General features: G+C 46.7%; 1 protein-coding gene across 9 annotated transcripts in view; it reads right to left on the reverse strand.

Annotated features, from left to right (window-relative positions):
* The window catches only part of PLEKHA7 (pleckstrin homology domain containing A7), a 228,757-nt gene that overhangs the window by 129,615 nt on the left and 75,387 nt on the right, over window positions 1–23,755 (reverse strand). Inside the window, exon 1 of one of the 9 annotated variants that reach the window (XM_027563390.1) lies at window positions 12,782–13,100. The exons of the other annotated variants lie outside the window; for them this stretch is intronic. Within the exon in view, the coding sequence (XP_027419191.1) occupies window positions 12,782–12,864 (83 nt within the window). The 5' untranslated portion in view covers window positions 12,865–13,100. Of the gene's footprint in view, window positions 1–12,781; window positions 13,101–23,755 lie in introns of those variants that run through there. 9 annotated transcript variants of the gene reach the window in all.

Genomic DNA, 23,755 nt, shown 5'->3' on the forward strand with positions numbered 1-23,755 from the left:
GAAAGGTAGCCAAGGCTCTTCAGGCAGAGGGCACAGCAGCTACTTGATGCCAAAGGTGGGAGGCCCAGGGTGGGACCCTACCCTTTTCACACTGACAGTGGGCTCTGCCATCACCAAAATGCACTCAAATGCCCCTCCCTGCCTGGCCATCCTCCTTCACTGCACAGTCACCACTTGGCCAGTGCACTTGGGACTGAAACACAATTAATCCCTGCTCCAGCCACATTTCTTTCTTTCCCAGAGAATGAATCTGATAGACCCGCAGTGTCAATAGGAGAGCACCACTCTGAATGCTAATTAACCCCCACGAGTTCTGCAGAGGGCACAGGAGAAACTGGGATACTGGCATCCGTGCCGTGGGCACTCTCAGGTTTAGAAACCCTACCTGGCGTTATCGGCAGCAACTCGATGCAGGGATCGCCCTCCTAGTTGTGACAGCAGTAGCCAGAGACCCTCAAGTTTCCTCCAGGGTAACATAAGGCTGGTGGCTGGAGCCGCAGTGGTCAGGCCGGGAGAGAGGCAAGTGTGCTGCCTGCAGAAGGAGCACAGCTCTGCTCCTCTCTGCTCCAGTCCACTGAGGGGACCTGGCAGTGGGGGAGGATTTTAAATGCAGCAGGCAAGATTTAGGTTAGATTCACAGATGAACTTCCTGACAGGGAGGGAAGCACTGGCAAAGCTGACCCATTACTTAAATTTCACTGGGGAGGCACAAGGGGCTGATTGTACTGTCTGCCAGGAAGTGGAGCGAGCAGAGAGGAGGCAGCCTCCTGTGCACAATGGTTAGAAGCAGGAACCTTACCCAGCTGGCCCACAACAGCCTAACATGTCATAATGCTTTTGCTTTAAATACAATGTATACAGAACTAGTCTGATAATCCCCATCAGTATGTACTTTTAAAAGTACTTATTCTTTGGTCTAGGAATTCTAGTCCTAGGAATCGAAAAAGGCAGTTAAAAAAAAAAAAAAAAAAAAAAAAAAACCTAGCCAAATGTTTTACATATTTTAGGGGAAAATACATATTTTCAGTATTTTCAGTATTCAAATATTTTAGTAGTCACAATCTAAATGCCCAACTACTAAATGGGGAATGATAAAGAAAATGACGGCACCTGTACCAAACAGACTATTATGTAGCAAATAAAGGTGCTTCTGAGGACTATGTAATAATCAGGGAAATGCACATGATATATTGTTAGGTGAATAAAGAATATTAAGCTCAGTATTTTCTACAAAAAGTTTATGTATACTTCAAATAGAATGGAGGGAAATACACTAAAATGTTAGCAGTGATCATCTCTGGATGTGGAAGTGAATGTCTTTATTTTTTTTTAATATTTTCCAAATATTCTAAAATAACCACTACCTTCATTAAAAAATGCAGACATTTAAAAAAAAAAAAAAAAGTTCATTCCTTCATTCTTTAACATAACCTCAGCTCCATAAATCTACTTCATCAGCACGGCCATTATTCCCAGAAAGCAAAACAGTGACACTCAATCTTGTACTTGGCATGATGAACATATTCTCGCTTCCAAAATGGCTCAGCAGACCCACTGCAGCTACCTGAAAACCACTCGTCACCATTTCCCTCTGGGAAGCACAGGGCCTTTCCCAAAGAGTCACGGGTCTCTCATTCCGTGGCCAGACCTCCCTTCACATCCAATTACAACGTGCCTAAGTGAGCCTGAAAGGCAAGGGAGAAAGGTGGAATCCTGCAAAGAACTGGAATGTATTGGATTAACCCTGAGAAGTCTCGAACTGCCAGCTTTAGAGACGGTCCCTATTCACTGAAATGTCTGCTATATGCCAAGAACTGGGCAGGAGGCTTTCACATACTTTGCACAGTTGGAATCGTTAGTCCTATTTTACACATGAAGAGACTGAGGCTCCAGAACTCATGTCAACTTGCCTCAAATCACCGCATGCTCCTCACTCCACTTCCAAGTCAGGAAAGTTTCCCCTCAGTCACCTCTAGCATTAGTATCTTTGCAGGGAACACAATGCAGACTACACTTCTTCCTTCCAGACTTACATTCCCACTCTCCGTACTCTGAGACAGGCCACTCCCCATCTCTTGCCCACTTTCTATCTCTACCACCACCCACAGATGCAAACACTCGAGCCCCATGTAGACATGTCAATGATCTGCTGTGGCGAAATTCCCCAACCCGCCTCATGACCCTTTAGGATGATCAGCACTGCAAGATGGGGCTCACTAACAAACAAGGACCTTTCTGGAGGTGTCAGAGACTCTGATGAGAGGAGAGAGGTTTGCAGCGAAAACACATTCCTCCAGGATCTCCTTTAGGTTCACAACCTCTGTGAGGGAGGCGGACCTCCTATACCCTTTTACAGATGGGAATACTGAGGATGAAGAAGCATGGCTAGCACTAGAACTCAGGTGCTCTGATTGCTGGCCCAGTGATCTTTCTTCCACAGAGGAGAACACTAAGCATGAGGGCTCCAAAACCTGAAGGTTTGGATTCAAATCTCAGGCCCACTACTTACAAGCTATGTAGTTCTGGGCTCATTACTTAATCTCAATTTTCCTCAATCATAATATGAAGGAAATAACAGTCCCTACCTCTCACAGTTGTTGCCCGGATTAAATGGGAAAATCCATGCCAAAGACCTAGCAGGTGCCCGAGATGGTGTCAGGTCCGTCATCACACAACCCTGAAGGCAAAAGTAATACCTTTCCATCTGAGCTCCCACTGTGCAAGGCTTTAGTCTGAAAACAGTGCCATGAAGATCTGCACCAACTTAAACCAGCTTTCCGCCTTGCAAGGCCTGGCCAGTAGCCTCCACCCAGTTTTTAGACCCTATTGAGATGACCTTGAATGTGCTCTTCTTTCTCCATAAAAGCTCTCCCCTGGCCTCCTTCATCCCATAATGCCAACTCTCCTTCAGCAGCACCTCTGAGGCCAGCTCACCCAAGCAGTCTTCTCCCAGGCTGAATTCTCTTATCTCCCACAGATTCCTGAACTCACAGCCCTATAAAGATACTCACTGCTATCACCACAATTGGCTCTGTACTCGCCTGTGTCCCCCACTGGACAGAGAGCCACTGAAGGCAGCAGGGACTGTGCTAGGTTCATTGTTTGATCTTCAGTACTCATCTGTATTGATCTGTACTATATTTGTGATATAACAAATTACCACAAATTTAGCGGCTTAAGACCACACACACTTAACCATCTAACAGGTGGGAAGGTCCGAAGTCAGTTTCAGTGGGGTAAAGTCAAAGTGTCAACAGAATTGCATTCCTTCTGGAGAATCCATCCCTTGCTTTTTTCAGCTTCTACACTTCTTCCCCATAGGCCCGCGTAACTCCATCCTCCACTATCATCACAGTTTCTTCTTTTCACTCAGACTCTCCCTTAAGGGCCTGTCTGATTACACTGGGCTCATCCAGATGTGTGTACTAAGTTGCTTCCGTCGTGTCCGACTCTTTATGACCCTTTGGACTGTAGCCTGCCAGGCTCCTCTGTCCAAGGGATCCTCCAGGCAAGAATATGGGAGTGGGTTGCCACACCTTCCTCCAAGGGGACCTTCCTGACCCAGGGATCAAACCTGCATCTCTTATGTCTCCTGCATTGGGAGGCGGGTTCTTTACCACTAGCACCACCTGGGAAGCCCAGATAATCACCCAGATAATCCAACATAACCTTCTCAATCCTCACTCACTCACACCTGCAAAATCCTTTTTACCACAAAAGGTACCACTGATCGGTTCTGGGCATCGGAACATGGACACCTTTTGAGGAGGGAACGATCACTCGCCTAGCTCATGATCACAGCTTTTACTGCACAGCAAATGGCAATGACTGACTGCTGCCTACAACAAACCCTGCTCCCTGATCCTAAACTGAAGGTTTAGAAGGTTCTCAACTGGGAAAAACACAAAGCCTGGAGCCCCTGCTCTAGCCAAAATCTCCCAAAGGAGACCTTCTCTCCGTAACCTGCAACTCTGAGTTTCAACAGCTATGGTGGTAGCAGCCCACCCTAGGTAAAAATCTACTGGCTGATTCTCTGAATTCTGAAAATATGGATAAATGAATCAGCCACAAAGATCATTTCATAATTGCCCTTTAGATAGACTGACAGGCACAGCCTATGTCTTCCTGGAGCTCACAATTCACACGGCGTCATCACAATGTGTACAGAAGCAGGATAAGGATTTTATCACTTACCAGCATGAGTCAGAGTTGATAAATACCACATATTAAAAATACAGCACATTCTTTGAAATTCTATCAAAATCAAGCTTTAAATTAGCAGGCTACAGCAGCAACCTAGCAACCCAATCACAATCATTTCCACTTGAGCCTGGTACCTGAAGAAGACGGTGTCAGAATCTTGGATAACCAGCTCAGACTGAGTGTAGGGCGCGCCCACCTTGTGGAATGTGGCCGGTAGCAAGCAGGGCCAAGGGAAGGAGCCCCAGCTGGGTCTGAACTCTCACTCTCCAACTGCCCTGTGTGACCACGGACTTGTTAATCAACCTCTCTGAGCTTTCTCAATATACAGTATACATACGGTGAACCCATTAATACTGACCTACAGGTAAATGTCTAGCAAGTAATATGTTTCCACAAGGCGCTGCCCCACTTCTTTTTGCTCCTCAAAGAACCAAGTAGGTAGGGCAAGCAAATCTCAGAGAATACAGCTTGGTGTATCTGCACTGGGTCCCAAATGTTATCCACACGTGGCCCACGCACCACCTCTACTATTCTGCCTCCTCCCTGTCCAACCTGTACTTCCACTTTTTTCTTTAAATAGACAGTGCAGACTTTAGACACATCCTAAGCAACAGTAGCTGCCAAATGATGAGTTTAATATTCTAGCCATATTTCACTTGAAAAAAATCCTATACCCATGTATAAAACTATTAAAATTTAAAATATTCACCCTGGTTTTAGCCCATATCCTGTTACATTTGGGAAAACTTTGGTGAAAAAAACTGATTTCCAGTCCTAACTCAACCAACAACTATTAGGTATGCACATGTCAGGCCCCTTCTCTGACATTCAGTTTCCCCAAAATGACAAAATAAAGAGAATGGTCTGGACAACTTTGCTATTTTTTTCCCATTCTGAGATTATGAGATTTATTATCAAGTGGTCCCAATAACGTGGGATAGCTCCTCTAGGCCCTCCTGCGCCCATGCAGCCACGGCTCCTTGGACGTGGGGTTGGAGAAATATCAATAACCTCAGATATGCAGATGACACCACCCTTATGGCAGAGAGTGAAGAGGAACTAAAAAGCCTCTTGATGAAAGTGAAAGTGGAGAGTGAAAATGTTGGCTTAAAGCTCAACATTCAGAAAACGAAGATCATGGCATCCTGTCCCATCACTTCATGGGAAATAGATGGGGAAATAGTGGAAACAGTGTCAGACTTTATTTTTCTGGGCTCCAAAATCACTGCAGATGGTGACTGCAGCCATGAAATTAAAAGACGCTTACTCCTTGGAAGGAAAGTTATGACCAATCTAGATAGCATATTCAAAAGCAGAGCCATTACTTTGCCAACAAAGGTCCGTCTAGTAAAGGCTATGGTTTTTCCTGTGGTCATGTATGGATGTGAGAGTTGGACTGTGAAGAAGGCTGAGCACCGAAGAATTGATGCTTTTGAAGTGTGGTGTTGGAGAAGACTCTTGAGAGTCCGTTGGACTGCAAGGAGATCCAACCAGTCCATTCTGAAGGAGATCAGCCCTGGGATTTCTTTGGAAGGACTGATGCTAAAGCTGAAACTCCAATACTTTGGCCACCTCATGTGAAGAGTTGACTCATTGGAAAAGACTCTGATGCTGGGAGGGATTGGGGGCAAGAGGAGAAGGGGACGACAGAGGATGAGATGGCTGGATGGCATCACTGACTCAATGGACGTGAGTCTGGGTGAACTCTGGGAGTTGGTGATGGACAGGGAGGCCTGGCGTGCTGCGATTCATGGGGTCTCAAAGAGTTGGACACGACTGAGCGACTGATCTGATCTGATCTGGTCCCAATAAGCAAAAGAATCCAAGCAGGAAACTTTTGAAAAAGGTAATGAATATCACTCAAAATAATTAGAATCATTCATCTTGAAAGATACCAGAAGAAATAAAAGGATGACAGAGAATGATAAAGGGGTGTATGCCACACCTTCCCTCATCTCAAAAGACTCTGACTTTGTGTTTCTCTTTTAAGGGATTTTCAAAAGAGAGGGCACTTGGTCTTATAATGGGTTTGAATCTAGATTTGAATCTCAACTTGGATGGTTGTCAGTTTTATCATTTTAGGCGGGTCATTTAACCTCATAGGCTTTCTACAACTGTGAAACGGTTACTACCTCCTTCACAAGGTTGCCTGGGGATTAAGTATGAATACCTCGTCTAAAGCACGCAGGCCAGAGCCGGATGCAGTCACTGTTTGCTATTATGGTTATACCTGGACTAATTGGTTGAGTACACGTCTGTCTCTCCTGCTTAATTATAAAGGCAGCAATGTTTTGCTCATCTTTCTCTCCCCCACTGTGCCTAGTGCTGTGTGTCACATAAAATAAAGAACCTGGGCTGAATGTGTAGGGAATCAAAGCTTACAGAAGGAGTGCCTGCTCCAAGACAGGAAACTGGAGATGCCCAGAGACATATGACTAGCAATTTTTCTCTGACAAAAACAAACGTTCCCTCTTCATAAAACAAAAGTCTCTTTAGAAATTCACCAAAATGTACACAATGGTTGTCTCTGGTGCCTGGGCCATGATTCCCTGATTTGATCTTCCTTTATAATAGTCTATGTTTTGCATCATGTGTCCAAATTGGAAACACGAAATCGTCACAAGAATAAATGAGATTGCTTGCTTTTGAGACAGAAAGTCAGAGACCCGGGGTCCGGTCTCCAGCGTTACATATCTGGGTACCTGACCTCAGGCAAGTCACTCCATTTTCCAGTAAAATGACAGGAACAATGCCACCCTGACGACATCACCAGGCTGCTGTGGGAAATGGGGCACCGAGGTCCGCACTGTGAAAAATCTCTGCTAACAAGAGCTCTGGAATCTTCTGAGCATGGCCGAGGCCCGCCAGTTGCTTTTCTCTCTTTATTCCTAGCCAGACCTTTATTCCCTTGTGTCATACCCCCCCATAAATGTTATTCCTGTCATAAAAAGAATGACCCACAAACTTGTAGCCTCTTTCTTCTCCTATAAATGTGCTACAAAAGTAATCAGAATGAATTTGAGGCTGTGATCATAACTCCCTCTTAATGAGCACCACCCGTGTTTGAAATACCACCAGCCACTGAGTCCTTATTTTCACAGGGTGTTTTGTTTCTTTCTCCCCCCTCCTTTTTTTTTTTTTCTTAACACATTTGAAACTTCAGACCTGAGTGCCTGTTGGCAGATGGTGTGGAGCAGAGGCAAGGAAGCAAAACAGCTAACCAGAACCGTTAGAAAGGTAGGACCTTGAAAACTTTAAGCCTAGTGGTTGGCTCTAAACCAAACAAATATTTCTTCTGCCTAAAGTCAAATCAAACTAGCAACCTTTCTTCTTTCTTAAATCCTTAAACATTTAGTTTATTTACATGAATTACACTCACGTCAGAAGGAGGTACAACTGATCCTCAGTTTCTAAGTGTTGCCCACCACTGAGGCAAGCTCATGTACAATCCCTTTTATGTACCTTCCACCTCTATCCTAATATCAACTATCTTTGATCCACCAACAACCTCCTTAAAAGGCACCATTAAGTGAGTGAGCACAAGAGGGTTACAGTCCCATACAAATGACACTTAAACGTAACAGCCAAGAAGGTACTGAGTCTGTAAGCCCCATCGAGCCTGTGGGCGTAAGGCAGAGTGGACAACAGAGTAGCACTGAAAAGCCAAAATGACCAATAAGGACTTCTTCTAGTCATTTTACAAACATATCGAGAGCTAGCTTGAGACGATATGCAGACGGATCTGCACAAACTTCAGTTTATTCCTACTCTGGGAGGCAGAGATCTTCAGATGCACGTCTTCCGCAGAGGGTCAGCCACGCAACGAAAACAATTTTAACTCCTAATAGTCAACTTTTTCATCAATAAGGTTCGGGCAGTAATTAAGAAAGAAAGAAAAGAAAGAAAGAAAGTGAAGTCGCTCTGTCGTGTCCGACTCTTTTCGATCCCATGGACTGTAAGTCTACTAGGCTTCTCTGTCCGTGGGATTTTCCAGGCAAGAGTACTGGAATGGGTTGCCATTGCCTTCTCCAGGGGATCTTCCTGACCCAGGGATCGAACCCAGGTCTCTTGCATTGCAGGCAGACGCTTTACCCTCTGAGCCACCAGGAAAGCCCGGGCAGTAATTAACCACACCATAAATTGTTGTGAGGATTGACTGTTCTAAGAACAGTCTAAGTCTGGTACATTAGTAATTCCATGGACAGAGGAGCCCGGCAGGCTACAGTCCCTGGGATTGCAAAGAGTTGGACACAACTAAATGACAACTGAGCACACACACAAGCTATTGGTCATTACCATCGTGCCGCGTGAGGTTTGCATATACTACTGCATTTGACCACAAGAACTGTGTGAGGCAGGTTTCACTACTCTCACAAAACACTGGCTCAAAGAGATAAAAGGACTTCTCCAGAATTACACAGATTAAAAAGTGCCAGGTGTCTGGTGGTTCTTAGCACTAACAACCCACAGTCAAGGCTGGACCAGAGACGGCTGCATTAGCAAAAGTTTGAGGGATGCTACCTTCCCAGCTCAACTATGCTCTGTGCCTGCAGTTAGGGATTTCATGGGAGATCCAAGGCCTCTGAAAATCTGAGACTAGAAAACAATCTTAATGTGAAGATCAGAAGAAATTTTCCAGGACAATTCTCATACCTGACCCGCTATGAGCCCAGGTCTGGCCTCTGGGGTGGGCACAAAATGGCAGTTCTAATGTTCTTATCGTCTATTAAAAAAAAAACTCTCTCAGCTACTGCTCCAAAGATCCTCTGCTGCTGCTGCTAAGTCGCTTCAGTTGTGTCCGACTCTATGTGACCCCATAGATGGCAGCCCACCAGGCTCCCACGTCCCTGGGATTCTCCAGGCAAGGACACTGGAGTGGGTTGCCATTTCCTTCTCCAACGCATGAAAGTGAAAAGTGAAAGTGAAGTCGCTCAGTCGTGTCCAACTCTTAGCGACTCCATGGACTGCAGCCCACCAGGCTCCTCCATCCATGGGATTTTCCAGGCAAGAGTACTGGAGTGGGTTGCCATTGCCTTCTCCGAAAGATCCTCTAGTTATCTTTAATTAATTTTTTTTTTAAAGCTACCAATGAACAAGCACTGTGTTCAATCCTTTGCAAACATCGTGTATAATCCTCATAATTATCCTGCTTGAGGGAGGGGGTGAAGAAAAACAGACAGATTCAGCCCCACAAACATGAAGCAAGTAAATAGCAAAGGCTGAGTTTGAACCCAAGGCGGCAGAGAAAAATGCCACAACCTGATTGCCTCAATTAACTCCTCATCATTCTCTCTCCCCTCACCGTTGGAGACCCACAGGGCACAGGCCTAGAATAACTAGCCTCTTTTCTCTTCACAGAGACAATATAAAATGTACAGAGGAATTCTGTATTCTACAAACCATGACTGCAAAGGCTGCCAGGGTGTCCATTCTGTTTCTCCTCTTGATCTTATGTGATTCAGAACAAACCTTCAGAAGCACCTCTCTCTTAGCCTGGGTACTTTCTCCAGCTGCCCATCCCAGGATGAAGCTCCCTGCCAGAGCTGGGGCTGAAGAACACAGTAACCGCCATCATTAAACCCAGCACTGCTGTTAAAAGGGAAGGGAGAAGTCCAGGAGCTGGTGTATATAGAGAAAGTGAAAGTGAAAGTCACTCATTCCCTGTTTGCAACCCCATGGACTATACAGTCCATGGAATTCTCCAGGCCAGAATACTGAAGTGGGGTAGCCTTTCCCTTCTCCAGGGGATCCTCCCAACCCAGGGATTAAACCCAGGTTTCCCACATTGCAGGAGGATTCTTTACCAGCTGAGCCACCAGAGAGAGGCGGACCCTTTCCCCAGGTGGCAGGGGCAGTCAGGTCCCAGGACAGAGGCCTCAGCTGATGCTGAACCCACTCAGCCCAGCCCGCTGTGCCCAGCACAGACAGCAGAATCAGGACACACTGGGGGAATCTCCAAACCATCCCTGCTCAATCCTTTGACCCTACCACTCTCAGTGACCCTGATCCCCCCAACCCCCGTTCACTCCACAGTCCCACAGCCTAACAATTGCCTCACTTTCCCCACAAGATCACAATCCCTGATGACGGCCTGTGCTCTTGGTGCCCCCAGAGACCCACCCACTCTTTACAGAATCACCATAAGTAGCTTCCCCAGGCAGTGGCCAAGCCATTATTAATGAATATTCAGCTGTGACCAGCAGGCTGCAAAGTGAGCAGACATTAGATGGCAGCCTGAGACAGATTTCCCATAATTTAAAAAAAAAAAAAAAAAATTGTTCTTAATCAGGACCATCTCCAAATCCTCAACTCACAGAGTGCCAGCAGGCCAGCAGATCCCAGCAGCTCAGGATACTGCTGGAGAAGGTGCCACTCTAAAAGCAAGTGTGTTGGGGGAGGGGTGTGCTGCGTGTACACACGGCAAACCCCGTGGGAAGACAGGTGGCACAGACTCCCCAGTAACCCAGGGTGCAGGATCAGCAGGCTCTCTGAAGCCACACCTTCCCTCACTCATTTCCTCCCCAGAAGGCTGGGGTGACATGGAGACTTCTGTGTCCCTGGGCAGCCATCAGAACAGTCCAGCCCTGGAAACCAGAGCCAGGAAGAACCCAGTAAGCCAAGCCACTGAGGCAAGAGGACAGAAAACAACGGAGGGATGTGGGGTACAACAACAGCCTCTCTTACAGAACCTGATACAACTCACAGCCTGTGTGCGTGTGTGTGAAGTTGCTTCAGTCATGTCCGACTCTTTGCGACGCTATGGGCAGTAGCCCTCCAGGCTCCTCTGTCCATGGGGAGTCTCCAGCAAGAATACTGGAGTGGACTGCCATGCCCTTTCCTAGGGGACTGAACTCACGTGTCTTGTCTGCTGCACTGGCAGGCAGGTTCCTTACCACTAGCACCACCTGGGAGACCCACAGTCAGAGCTAACATCCCCCTCCCTGTGCACTCCTCCCCCGCGTAAGCCCAGCCCCCTCTTCCACCCTCAAGAGTGTCAACTTCCAAGAGGTGCTCATCTTCTCATCATACATCTGCCAACCCTCAGCTTAGGAGGCTGAGTCCTCTATCCTAAACTGACAAAGACAGCAGTGAACCAGGTCTCTATAGGCACAATGCCTCCAGGAAGGCTGAATGTGACAATTCCCTCAAGCCCCAGCCGAGGCAAAATCTCAGGCCTCCAGCCGGCCCCATCCGCCAAGCCCAGCCCATCCGCCGCCCTCCATTTAGACCTGAGCCCTCTCATTCTCAAGCAACAGCACCCAGAGCACACCTGCTGAGACTACCCGCCTTAGAATCCACCTTCTCCCAGCCTGCCGGGAGGGAAACTGAAACCTGAGCAAGGAGCTCCGCCCTCGGCTCTTCCCCACCTGGACCTCCTCCTTTCCCGGCGAGCGGAGGGAACCGGGAGAGGCGGGTCAGGTGACCACCCCGCGCACACTTTTGCCTCCGCCCACAGTCCTACGGAGCCGGGGCCGGAAAACACACCCCAGGGCACTTGTTGAGCCGGGCGGAGGGGTGCACGCACTGAGGTGGGGCAGGGCGGCGCTTCACCCGACGCTTCAGACGGCCGGCTGCAGGTTCGGGTCTCAGACACCTGGGCCTGGAAGCTCCCTGAGGCAGGGGGTGGGGGATGAGGTTGTTTAGAGAAGGCAAAGGAGGAGAGGTACGGGCCAGTTCCAAAGTAGATAAAAAACAAGAGTTGCTCCCTTTGTGCCCTCCGGGGAGAAGGTGGCGGCTGTCCCACAAATGGGGAGAAATGGGAGCCCTTTTGCGGGAATGCCGGTCACTGGGGGAAGGGCAGCATCCTTCTCAGGAAACAGGCTGCAATACCCTGGGCTTCAACCTTGATGGCCAGCGCCAAAAAGGGCGGGGGGGGTGGGGGGGACCTGCAGCCCACCAATCTCATTTCCAGATTCCCTCCCTCCAGCCTAGACACGTTAATAATTAACTTGCCTACCCGGGAGCTCGCCGGCGTTGCCAGAAAAGATGAGTAATGGCCCTGGAGTCCCGGCCCCGTGCCCGCGGGCTTCTGGGCTCGGGGCTGGGACGGGCCTTGGAACAAAGCCTCCGCATTCCTCCGGGAAGGTGTGTCTGAAACTAGACCTGTCAACGGCGGCGAGAGGCTGACCTCTCGCCTCGCCCTAAGCCGGCTCTCGGAGGCTTGGGGGCTGAGTGGGTGGCCGGGTAGCTTTTGCCCACCTCCCCTCCCCCGCACCCCGAACGACCGGTGCCCCCAACCACAACCGATCTCGGGAAACCGCGCTGTCTGCTGAGAGATAATCCTGTTACCATGAATGCAGGCTGTACTTGAAGACCAATTCTCAAAACAACAAGGCTGCTCCTCGGCGCCCTTCCCGATGAGTAACCCAAAGCCGGTCGCCGGCTCAATGAATTCTCTCCCTGAAACTCCGGCGGCGAGCTGCGGCTCCCACGCGGATGGCCGGCCGGGGACCCACCGGCTCCCGTCACGCCAGCGCCCAGACACAAAGCACCCCTAGAAGCAGCCTGCGCACCCTGCGCCCTGCCCGCCCCCAAACAGCCCGCAGCCCCCCGAAAGTTCCGACGCGCGCGGACACACCTGCAGGCCCCCCGCGGCGGCCCCCGCCAGCCCCCAAGGGCGGCGGGGCACGCGTCCCCGGCCGGGCAGCGCCGCGGCTCCATGAGCCCGGTCCGCGAGCCAGGGATGGTCACTGGTCAGCGGCGCTGAGGGGCAGAGCGCGCTGGGCCCTCAGCGCGCCCGCGGCGCATCTCGCGCCCTCCTCGTCCTCGGCCGACTTTCCCTGAGAGCCCACACCCACTTGACATCAGCGCCGATTAAAGCACGTGGCGCAGCGCCAGACGGCGGACCCCGGAGGTCCAGAGCGCGCCCCAGGGTGCCGCCGCTCGGCCAGGACCGCGCGTCCGAGCGCGGCACATTCCTCTCCTTGCAGAGGATGCTGCAAGCGGGAGTGGGCTGGGAGGCGGAGGAGGGGGAGGGAAACCGGCGGAGGGGGCAGGACCTGCCGCCGACCAGCAGCGCTGCTCTGGCGCCCAGCCAGCCACAGACCTTACAGCCGCTGCTGCAAGTGCCCATCGACTGTGAAGACCGGGTCGCAGGTGACCTGGGTTGCTGTCCTCTCCCCGCCAAGGAGAGTCCTGACCTTGAATTCTCTTCCCCAGAATGACTCAAGGAGGCTCCTCTCTAACCACCTCCACTAAATTACCGGGTTGATTCTGCCAGGCCAGGAATGAATACTTGGTTGGATGTGGTTGCTGACCCCTCCACCCAGGAGGCCGCTATGGCGCACCCAGGGATGCAGACCATACCCTCCGGCTTGTCGCTACACCAGCAGCCTCAACTGGGTCTCCTTTCACTCTCTCTTCTCCCAATGCCCTTGGCCATAAGGAACAGCTCTCCTGGTTCTGCAGGCAATCAGAGACACCACCACCCAGCAGCCCACACACATTTCTAATTCACTAATTAGCATCCATCCAAATAGTCAAACATTCAAGCATTTATTAAGGCTTAGTATATGCCAGGAGCAACAGAAGATAAACAATATTCCTACACTCATAGAGTCCTACACTCATAAAGCAGATAGTCTAGTCCAGGAGAGAGATATTAAAAACAAAGCAAGGTAATTATAACTGTGACAAGGGTATTAAAGGTAAGAGGTGCTATAAGATTGCACACAGGGACCCTAAACTATCTTAGCAGTCAGGAAAGGCTTCCCAGAAGAAGTTACTTTTGAACTGCTGAGGTATGAACACAAGTTATCCAGGGGAGGGAAAGTTCAGGCAAAAACCCTGGTTATTAAAGTGTAGACCTGCTCCCATTGACAGGTGGGGAGAATCAAGCAGAGGTGAACTGCCATGCCCAAAACACCTAGGCCTTTGTCCACGAGGGGCAAGAGACAGCTCACAGGCCCTAGAAGAGAGCCTGGCCCATCGTCCAAAGAAGCCCTATGTCTGCTTTCTCATCTCCCCGGAACTAGGCTGGTCCACGTCATCACTGAGCTCTGACAGGTAGTTGGGAACCAACTCCATCATCAATTTGCTGTATGGCTATGCCTCTAAAGAAATGCCTTCCACTCTCTGGTTTCAGTTTCTTTATCTCAAGTGAAGGCTTAGATTAGAACAGCATTTCTACATTTTTTTTTTAAAGCCAGTACTCCCTTTTGGATAAACATACAAATGTCATTCCTATTCTGTAGCATCTATGATGACATCAAATCATTTTCCAAATTAAAAAATTATCAATGAATGTGCTTTTAAAGCTCTATATGCCCTTTAAGTATTCACCACTTAAAAGATCTCTGCTGTAGATAACTTGGAAGCAGGAGTAAAGAAATGGTCTCCAAGCTCACCCTTTTCCTGTCATCTGTCCCCATTCCTTCAACATGAACCTGGCCACAAGCATTTATCATCTCTAGACTCATTTCTTCTATTCTTTCCAGGATAAATTGGCCAGGCAATGAACAGAAGCCATGGGTCATCCAAAAGGCATGCTGTGAAAGACTCTTTTGAATAATAATTTCCAGTGATGCTGGGAAGTAGACACTTTGAAAGAAACACATAATGTTCCTGGGGACAAATTAGCTATATGATTTAAAACCTGTAAAAGTGTACATATCCTTTGAAACATCAATTCCACATCTAAGAATTTATCAAGACATAATTATGAATGAACACAGATTTGTAAAAGCAAATGATTGGTTAATAAGCTGTGGTATATCTTTGTAATTGAATATATGCAACTTTAAAACTGATATACAGAATATTTACTATTGAATAAAATGAGATGAAGATTACAAGATAAATGATCCCAATTGTGTGTACGTGTGTGTGTGTGTGTGTGTGTGTGTAGGTTTGAGGGGGGTGGTGAGCACCTATGGTAGAATGGTACTGTGCTCATTTTTCTTACTGGATGACTCAAACCCACCTCTTACACCAAAATGTGATGGCTCTATCGCATGTCATCCTCACAAGTAAATCTACTAACCATATGAAAGTTAAAGAAACTTAATATTAAAACTGCTGCTGCTGCTAAGTCGCTTCAGTCGTGTCCGATTCTGTGCAACCCCATAGATGGCAGCCCACCAGGCGGCCCCGTCCCTGGGATTCTCCAGGCAAGAACACTGGAGTGGGTTGCCATTTCCTTCTCCAATGCAGGAAAGTGAAAAGTGAAAGTGAAGTCACTCAGTCGTGTCCGACTCTTAGCGACCCCATGGACTGCAGCCCACCAGGCTCCTCCGTCCGTGGGATTTTCCAGGCAAGAGTACTGGAGTGGGGTGCCGTTGCCTTCTCCGAATATTAAAACAGAACAGAATAAATATTACAGGCAGGTAAGAATACATTTCAATTCTCTACTGCCATCCACTTATCATCAGGGATTTGATAGTAATCTTAAAGGTAGAATGGTTTTTCCCCCAGACTTTTCATATAGATTTTTCTGTTGTTCTTTCTTTGAGTCTATTTCAATGGTTTCCCAACTTTAGAGTGCATAAAAATTACTGTCCATGTGGCTTAGGGTAACCTTCACTTCATGAGATTTATCTTCCCCCCTTAAATGCTGAGTTAAGAACCCAAGCATTGTATTAGAGTTCAGAGGAAAAAACGACCAGAAGTATATTTACCAGGACTTCCCTAGTGGTCCAGTGGCTAAGACTTGGCCCTCCCAACGCAGGGAGCCTAGGTTCAACCCCTGGTCAGGGAACTAGATCCTGCATGCCACAAATAAAGATCCTGTGCGCCACAACTAAGACCCAGCACAGCCAAATAAAACACTTAAAAAAAAAAAGAAGACAATTACCAAAATGTTAACAATACTGGAATTAGAGCTTTTATCTCGTTCCTTGGGATTTTCTGTGTTTTCCAAGTGGTCTGACAATAAAGATATATTACCGAGATAATCAGAAAATAAACTACTGCTTAAAAATAAAGGGGTTAAAAATCCTCCAAAAGATAAAAAGAAACTATGCCTTGACTTTAAAAGGGGTGACTCTGACCAGGCCTTTCATATCCCCTCTCTCTGCAAGCTCTGATACTGCCCCAGTTGGTGCCCCAACACCCAAGGACAGACAGTACATCGTCGCTAGGATACCATGCAGGAAAAACTGGCAAGAAAATTATTTTTACATTTACCTCCTGGGCTGTGCTTATAATAATGCTTAAAGCTTAGATTAAAGGGTCCAAAATGAAGCAGCCACGACCATTCGCTAATGGATCTCCTACCCCTAAAAGTCTCTACCAAATATTCTAGGCTCTTAATAAGCTGAGAACATATAAAGCATATACCCTTGGTCCTGAGGACCAAAAACTATTTAGCCTGCTTTTTCCATATCTGATGGTGCCACAGGCCATAAATCAGACCGGGCTGAGCCAGTAACTAGATGAATGATGTGTGCCTCAGTTTCCTTGATGTTAAACAGCCTAATAAAGGCTCTACTTTTCTTTTAAGGGGTGAATATCCCTGGTGGCTCAGATGGTCTGCCTGCAACACAGGAGGAGACCCGGGTTCAATCCCTGGGTCAGGAAGATCCCCTGGAGAAGGGAATGGTTACCCACTCCAGTATTCTTGCCTGGAGAATACCATGAACAGAAGAGCCTGGTGGGCTATAGTCCATGGGGTTGCAAAGAGTCGGACCTGACTGAGCAACTAACACTTTCACTTTTTCTTTATAACAGTACTAGGACAAAGTGATCTAGAACTTTGGGGAGGAGAAGGAGCTGGTTAATTGTTAGTTCTTTGGCACAAGGGTGGTAAACTGCAATTTGCCTCATATTTCAAGCTTTCTGAGAACGCAGAGTGCTCGCAAACCAGATGAGGGAGGTGAGGTGGGAAATACAGCTGTGCTGACTTTGTCCTGTGGCATAACTCAGGAACTCTTAAGTCATGGACAGAAGGCTGCTGCTGCTGCTGCTAAGTCGCCTCAGTCCTGTCCGACTCTGTGCGACCCCATAGACGGCAGCCCACCAGGCTCCCCCGTCCCTGGGATTCTCCAGGCAAGAACACTGGAGTGGGTTGCCATTTCCTTCTCCAATGCAGGAAAGTGAAAAGTGAAAGTGAAGTCGCTCAGTCGTGTCCGACTCTTAGCGACCCCATGGACTGCAGCCCACCAGGCTCTTCCGTCCATGGGACTTTCCAGGCAAGAGTACTGGAGTGGGGTGCCATTGGCAGGTGGGATTAAAAATCCAAGCTGGAGGCACAGGTTTCTCAAAACACAATAGCTAGGAACCATCAGGGCAGCATCTAAAGATGAAGGATGCTTGTATTATTTGGCCACTTTAATTCAATAATCATTAAGTCCCCTACCAGGCACAGTAACCAACTGCATTCTCTGCTCAAAATGAAGCACATGACTTCCCAGCCAGACAGAGCTGCCATTAGGTGACATTTTAAGTCCACCTAGAGTCTAATAAAGCTAATTTTACTGTTATGGCATCTATTACAACATGGGACCTTGTTTAGAGAGGAAACAGAGAAGAGGGAAGCACAGACTGCCAGATCTGGGATTTTGGTTTGTCCAGAATTGTTTCTGGAAAGGAGGTAATAAGAACAAACTTGATTTTTGAAAGTAATTTTAATGGGACCAAATGTATGAGAAGGTCTGCTCTTGTACAACTACCTAGCCCCCTTGAGAACAGACTAGCCTCAACCCTGCCCACCCCCTGCCGATGCACACACAGCCAAGCAATAGCACCGGGACAGAGATGAGGCACTCTGTTCCCCTAAGCAGGAAACACTGAACATACTGACCAAAGCAGCCAGCTTGGGTCTGGGCCTTAGAGCTTGAGAGCCATTAAGAATAGGAAAAAAGCTATTTGCTCCATGGTCAGTGACTAAAAACCATGCAAATAAGTTTTGATAAAAATAAAAAATTAATAAATATGTAGCTCTACAATTTTTTTTTTAATTCAAGAACAAAATCAAATCACAAAACACCTAATTAGCTAGAACATATCTATGACCAGTGATCATCATACATCCATTTTAATCAAAATAACCTCGGCTGACTGTAAAAAAGCACATTCCAGGGGTCCACCCCTAGAGAATCTCATGCCACTCATTCTAGGGTGAGCCCAAGAATCCCATATTAGCAAACAACCCAAGTTGATTTGGCTCTTTGTGGCCTGGAGCCCACACTGAAAAATTTGAAGCTACAAGGCCATGAGGACCTAACACACCCATCTCTCCTAACCTCCTAGCAGGCATCACCCTGCTGCTGCTGCTGCTGCTGCTGCTGCTGCTGCTGCTGCTGCTGCTAAGTCGCTTCAGTCGTGTCCGAATCTGTGTGACCCCACAGACAGCAGCCCACGAGGCTCCCCCGTCCCTGGGATTCTCCAGGCAAGAACACTGGAGTGGGTTGCCATTTCCTTCTCCAATGCATGAAAGTGAAAAGTGAAAGTGAAGTTACTGAGTCTTGTCCCACTCTTAGCGACCCCATGGACTGCAGCCCACCAGGCTCCTCCGTCCATGGGATTTTCCAGGCAAGAGTGCTGACTTGAATCAATTAATAATCTAAACTGAATGAATCCAATTGCTACATCTTGTGAAACCTCAACAAAATTGCAACAAATCTAGGGCATGATGAAAAACACCAGGAAAAAAGAAAATATGAACCAGCACATAAGAAGGGCTCTAAAACTGTTATCTTTTAAAAAGGATGAGGATAATGAAAGCTTGATACTTGTCTAGACTCACTTTGCATTCATACACCAGGTACAAACCCTATGAATTCACTAGTTTCATCACAGAAACACTGCATGGACTCAGCCAGATATAAGTTAAATTATCTTGGCTTAACCACTTGCCAGCTTGTTGGCCCCAGATAAGTTTTTTCTTCTCTCAGCCATTCTATTTGCTCAACTGTAAAATGGGTTTTAAAATATCTATCCCCTTAATAATGTAATGAGGAATAAGTAACAGAATTGTGAAAGTATGTGGAACATAGTAAGTACTAAATAATTATGGCAGTTTCCATTACTTGGTCAATAGATAAACATTTATTAGGGCCTCTAATGGCAGAAAGTGAAGAGGAACTAAAGAGCTTCTTGATGAGAGTGAAAGAGGAGAGTGAAAGAGCTGGCTTAAAACTCAACATTCAAAAAACTAAGATCATGCCATCTAGTCCCATCACTTCATAGCAAATAGAAGGGGGAAAAGTGGAAGCAGTGACAGATCTCATTTTATTGGGTTCCAAAATCACTGCAGATGCTGACTGCAGCCATGAAATTAGAGATGTTTGCTCCTTGGAAGGAAAGCCATGACAAACCTAAACAGCATATTAAAAACCAGAGACATCACCTTGCCAACAAAGGTCTATATAGTCAAAGCTATGGTTTTTCCAGTAGTCATGTACAGATGTGAGACCTGGACCAAAAAGAAGGCTGAGCACCCAATTAATGCTTTCAAACTGTGGTGCTGGAGAAGACTCCTGAATGTCCCTTGGACTGCAAGGAGATCAAACCAGTCAATCCTAAAGAAATTAACCCCAAATATTCATTGGAAGGACTGTTGCTGAAGCTCCAATATGTTGGCCAACTGATGCAAAGAGATGACTCATTGGAAAAGACCCTGATACTGGGAAAGACTGAAGGCAAAAGGAGAAGAGGGTGGCAGAGGATGAGATGGTTAGATAGTGTCACCGACTCAATGGACATGATTTGAGCAAACTCCAGGAGAAAGTGGAGGGCAGAGGAGCCTAGAGAGCTGCAGTTCATGCCAACAACATTTATAATCAGGCACTGTTCGCACAGGAGATACAGTAGTGACAAAAGAGAAAGAGGGACAAAATACAGATAATAAACAAGTAAATAATATTAGAGACTGATGTCTGCTATGAAGAAACAAAGCGGTGACCTGACAGAGTGAAATGGTGGTTCAGGGTATGTATCAGGAAAGGCCTAAGCCGCAACATTTAAACTAAGATCTGGTAGAGAAACACTTTCAGCAAAGTGGGAGCAAAATAAATGCATTCCTGCAAAGGAAGGACAGTGAAGCTAGAGCTCAGTGACCAGTAGGATGGATGGTAAAGGAGGAAACTGGGGAGTCAGATAGTGAAGGTTATGGAGGCCATGTAATACGTGGTAGGAGATTATATTCTCTTCCAAATGCAATAAGAAGACACAGAGGGGTTTAAAAGAAAAGACTGTGATGGAAGACACATGGTCTAAGTTGCCTTTTTAAAGGACTTCTGTAGCTGCTATTTGGAGGATGAGTGGGGGTCTGGGGACAATAAAACCCTAACATTTCTTTAGTGCTTTTAACTATGTGCTCAGAACTGTCCTAAGAACGTTACATGTATTATCTCTTTTAATCCTCATGAAAACTTTTTCTGTGAGAACTATTATTATCCCAGTTTTACAGATTCCAAACCCAAGCACAGAAAGATAAGGTAACTTGCTCATCACATTAAGTGGAGGATCTGGTATGCAAACCCAGATGGTCTGGCTGCAGTGCCTCTCTTATTGAAAAGAGGTAGGGAGAAATAGCAACACTAGCTAAAGAGACTACCACAGGAGAACAGGCAAGAGAGGATGAAGGATGACCAAGAATGTAACAGTGAAAATGCTGAGGGGATGCAGCTGTGCAAAATGTCTTGGTAGCAGAGCCAAGGGCACTCAGTGACGGGATTTATGACAGGGGTGTAGGAAAGAGACAGGCAAAAAAGACTCCCAGGTTTTTGATTTGAGCAACAGAGTGGATGCCAGTGCAGTTTCCTGAGATGGTTAAGCCTGGGGAAGGGGAAAAAAAAAAAAAAATCAAAGGAAAGGAGGGCATTAAAATCAACCAAGAACTCAGTTTGAGACTTGTTGGTCTGAGGCATCTATTAGATTTCTGAGTGGACAAGTCCTGAAAGCAGTGAGCTGTGGAAGCCTCCACTTAAAGGGAAGGCCAGGGCTGGAGATGTAATCAGAGGGGTCTCATCGTCACATGACTCCTGGCTTTTTGGAAGAGGAGCTGTTCCAGCTACAGACCTCTGGTTGGTTGTAACAAGCCAGGGCACAGCGGCATCTCACACTGCTCTGAGGCTGAAAGCACCCTGCACAAGCTGCCCTCTGTGGTCTGGACAAGTCTGTACCCCAGCCCCACCCCGGACCAGCTTCCTAGGAGCCTACTGGGCCAAATTCTCTCAAGATGACCCCCAGCATGCCTGACCCCCCAAAGGCAACACCAAGGCTGGAGGTCCTAGAGGAGAGGTTGGACTCAGGAGGCGTGAAAGGAAGTTTATCAGGCATGCTGCCGGCTTGTGAGAAAAGGACTTCTGCCCCCCTCTTCCACTTCAATACTCCTTTTTCTTCAGTCCTCTTATCATAGAAGCCCATCCGGGTGCAAGTCTTGGAATTGCTCACAAGTGTGATAATAATGAAAGGGTTTCCAAAATAAGCCTCCCACATTCAGGCTTCCCAAATGGCCAGCTGACCTCCCGGCTACACCATTTCCAGAAAAACAGCAACCTCATTTGATAAAATACTTTCAGTACCGACACTACCTTGGCTCAGAGGAAGTGGGTATGTGCTGGAAGTCAGGTAGAGGTTGGAAGGTAAAAAAAAAAAAAGGCAATTTTAAAAGTTCAGCTGAAATGTCAGGAACACGAAGCTGTCCGTGTTTACACAGAGCTTTCCAAAACTGAAAGCAGCCTCCAAGCAGCTTTTTAAAAAAATGGCTACATCAACATGTAAAATGAAGTGGCTTTTTAGCTTAACAGAAACAGTACCAGGCTGTTCGGATTCTCCTGTCTCCTTGGGCTTAATCTCCTAGAATAATTTATACTCTTGTTGGTGCTGATTGTTTTATTTTTCATTCATATTTTATGTCTTTCCCATAAGCTGCTTTGAATCCACTGTGTAATAAGATAAAGCAATAGATGGACAGACACATAGTTAGGTTTCCCCACTTCTTTGGCGGCTCAGACAGTAAAGAATCCGCCTGCAATGCAGGAGATCCAGGAGACACAGGTTCAATCCCTGGGTTGGGAGGATCCCTGGAGCAGGAAATACAACACTCAACTCCAGTATTCTTGCCTGGAATTTCTTGTGGACAGAGGAGCCTAGTGGGCTATAATCCATAGAGTCACAAAGAGTCAGACAAAGACTGAGACAGAGCACAGACATACTTGGATACTAAGCTTTCAGATTTATGTAATCAATAAAGGTTGTTTATCATGGATATTAATTGGAGGTTGGGGGAGCAAATGCCCTAATTATTATGTAAAACACTTAAAAATTTTATCTCTTGTTAAAAAAAGACATGAGTCTGGTAATAACTAGCACTTACATTTTTTACATTTTCTTGTCCCTATTTTCCTAAACAATAATTTATAGGGAAAATGGGTGAAATCTTATGTCCTTTTTATGTATGGATGATTTTGTGGCTCTTACCATTCAAACTAGGAAGAGGATGCTAGTTCAATAACTGTGCTGTTTCATCTTGCAAATAAGACTTGTCAAAGCCACTGAAGGAAATCAGAATAAGACTCAATCTAAACCAAATGACAAACAAGGCTGGAATCAGTCAGTCCTGTTCTGGTATAGAGAGGCACAGGCATGTCGATGCCCGCTGCTATTCTCTTGTGTTCTTATAAATGCAGAAACAAGCTTTAGGACATGAAATAGCCAGGAGCCTGGGAACACAACTTTGGAGACATAAAAATTATTAGGTTTTCTAAATCACTGACAGGAGCCAAAACCCTTACTGAGACTAGTGGGTCAAAGATGGAACCAAAAGCCTCGTCACGTTTACAAGCATCCCCTTAAGTGCCTTCTTCGGGAACATTCTCTAACATAAACCTGACTATAGCAATTATTCAGATCCCCATGTGCAAGCAGCAAATGTTTTTGAGGCGGTTCATCCTCAAAGAAGCAAAGGAAAAGCGGTATTTTTTTTAATCACCGGAAGTCAATGGAACCGGTATGTTGACACTCCAGAGCACACAGTAATGACAGATGCTTACAAGGCTCACCCTGAGGACTTGCAAGCTTGTGGAAGAACAGACAGATCAAATTATGCCTTGTTGCAACTTGAAATGTGTTTTATTGTCCTCTTTCTGAAGACTGATACTCCATGCAGTACCCAGTAGGTGGCAACACTGAGCCATGAGAATCTCCCATTTGCCAGTCTTAAGGAGTGGACAAAGTTTAATATAATAATAAACCCCATTCTAAAAATTAGGTCCCTAGTAAAAAAATGACAACAGATACAAAGTAATTAAAAACACATGCCTGACAAATCTGGAATCAAACGTACCATCACATGTATGTCCTGGCACGTTGTCATTTCCTGCCTCCACTCTCCCAATCACTGGGCAAATCCAATTATTCCCCGAGACAACCAAATTGTGCCTCTCTTCTCTCTTTCTCCCTAGTGACTTTTATGAAAATAATATTCAACTTTAATGCACCTGCAGTTCAGGAGACAGCGTGACAAGAGCAATAAACACATTCTGTGTGTGCAAAAGCCAGGAGGAATGAGTTCTGAGACTGCCATGGCCAACCCCAGGTGTGGGCTTTTTTTCCCCAACTCAAGAAAGACTGGAATGTAACAGCTGTCAGAGAGCAGCAATGGCCTGTG

This window comes from Bos indicus x Bos taurus, chromosome 15, assembly GCF_003369695.1.
Source record: "Bos indicus x Bos taurus breed Angus x Brahman F1 hybrid chromosome 15, Bos_hybrid_MaternalHap_v2.0, whole genome shotgun sequence".
In the NCBI taxonomy this organism is placed as follows: Eukaryota; Metazoa; Chordata; class Mammalia; order Artiodactyla; family Bovidae; genus Bos; species Bos indicus x Bos taurus.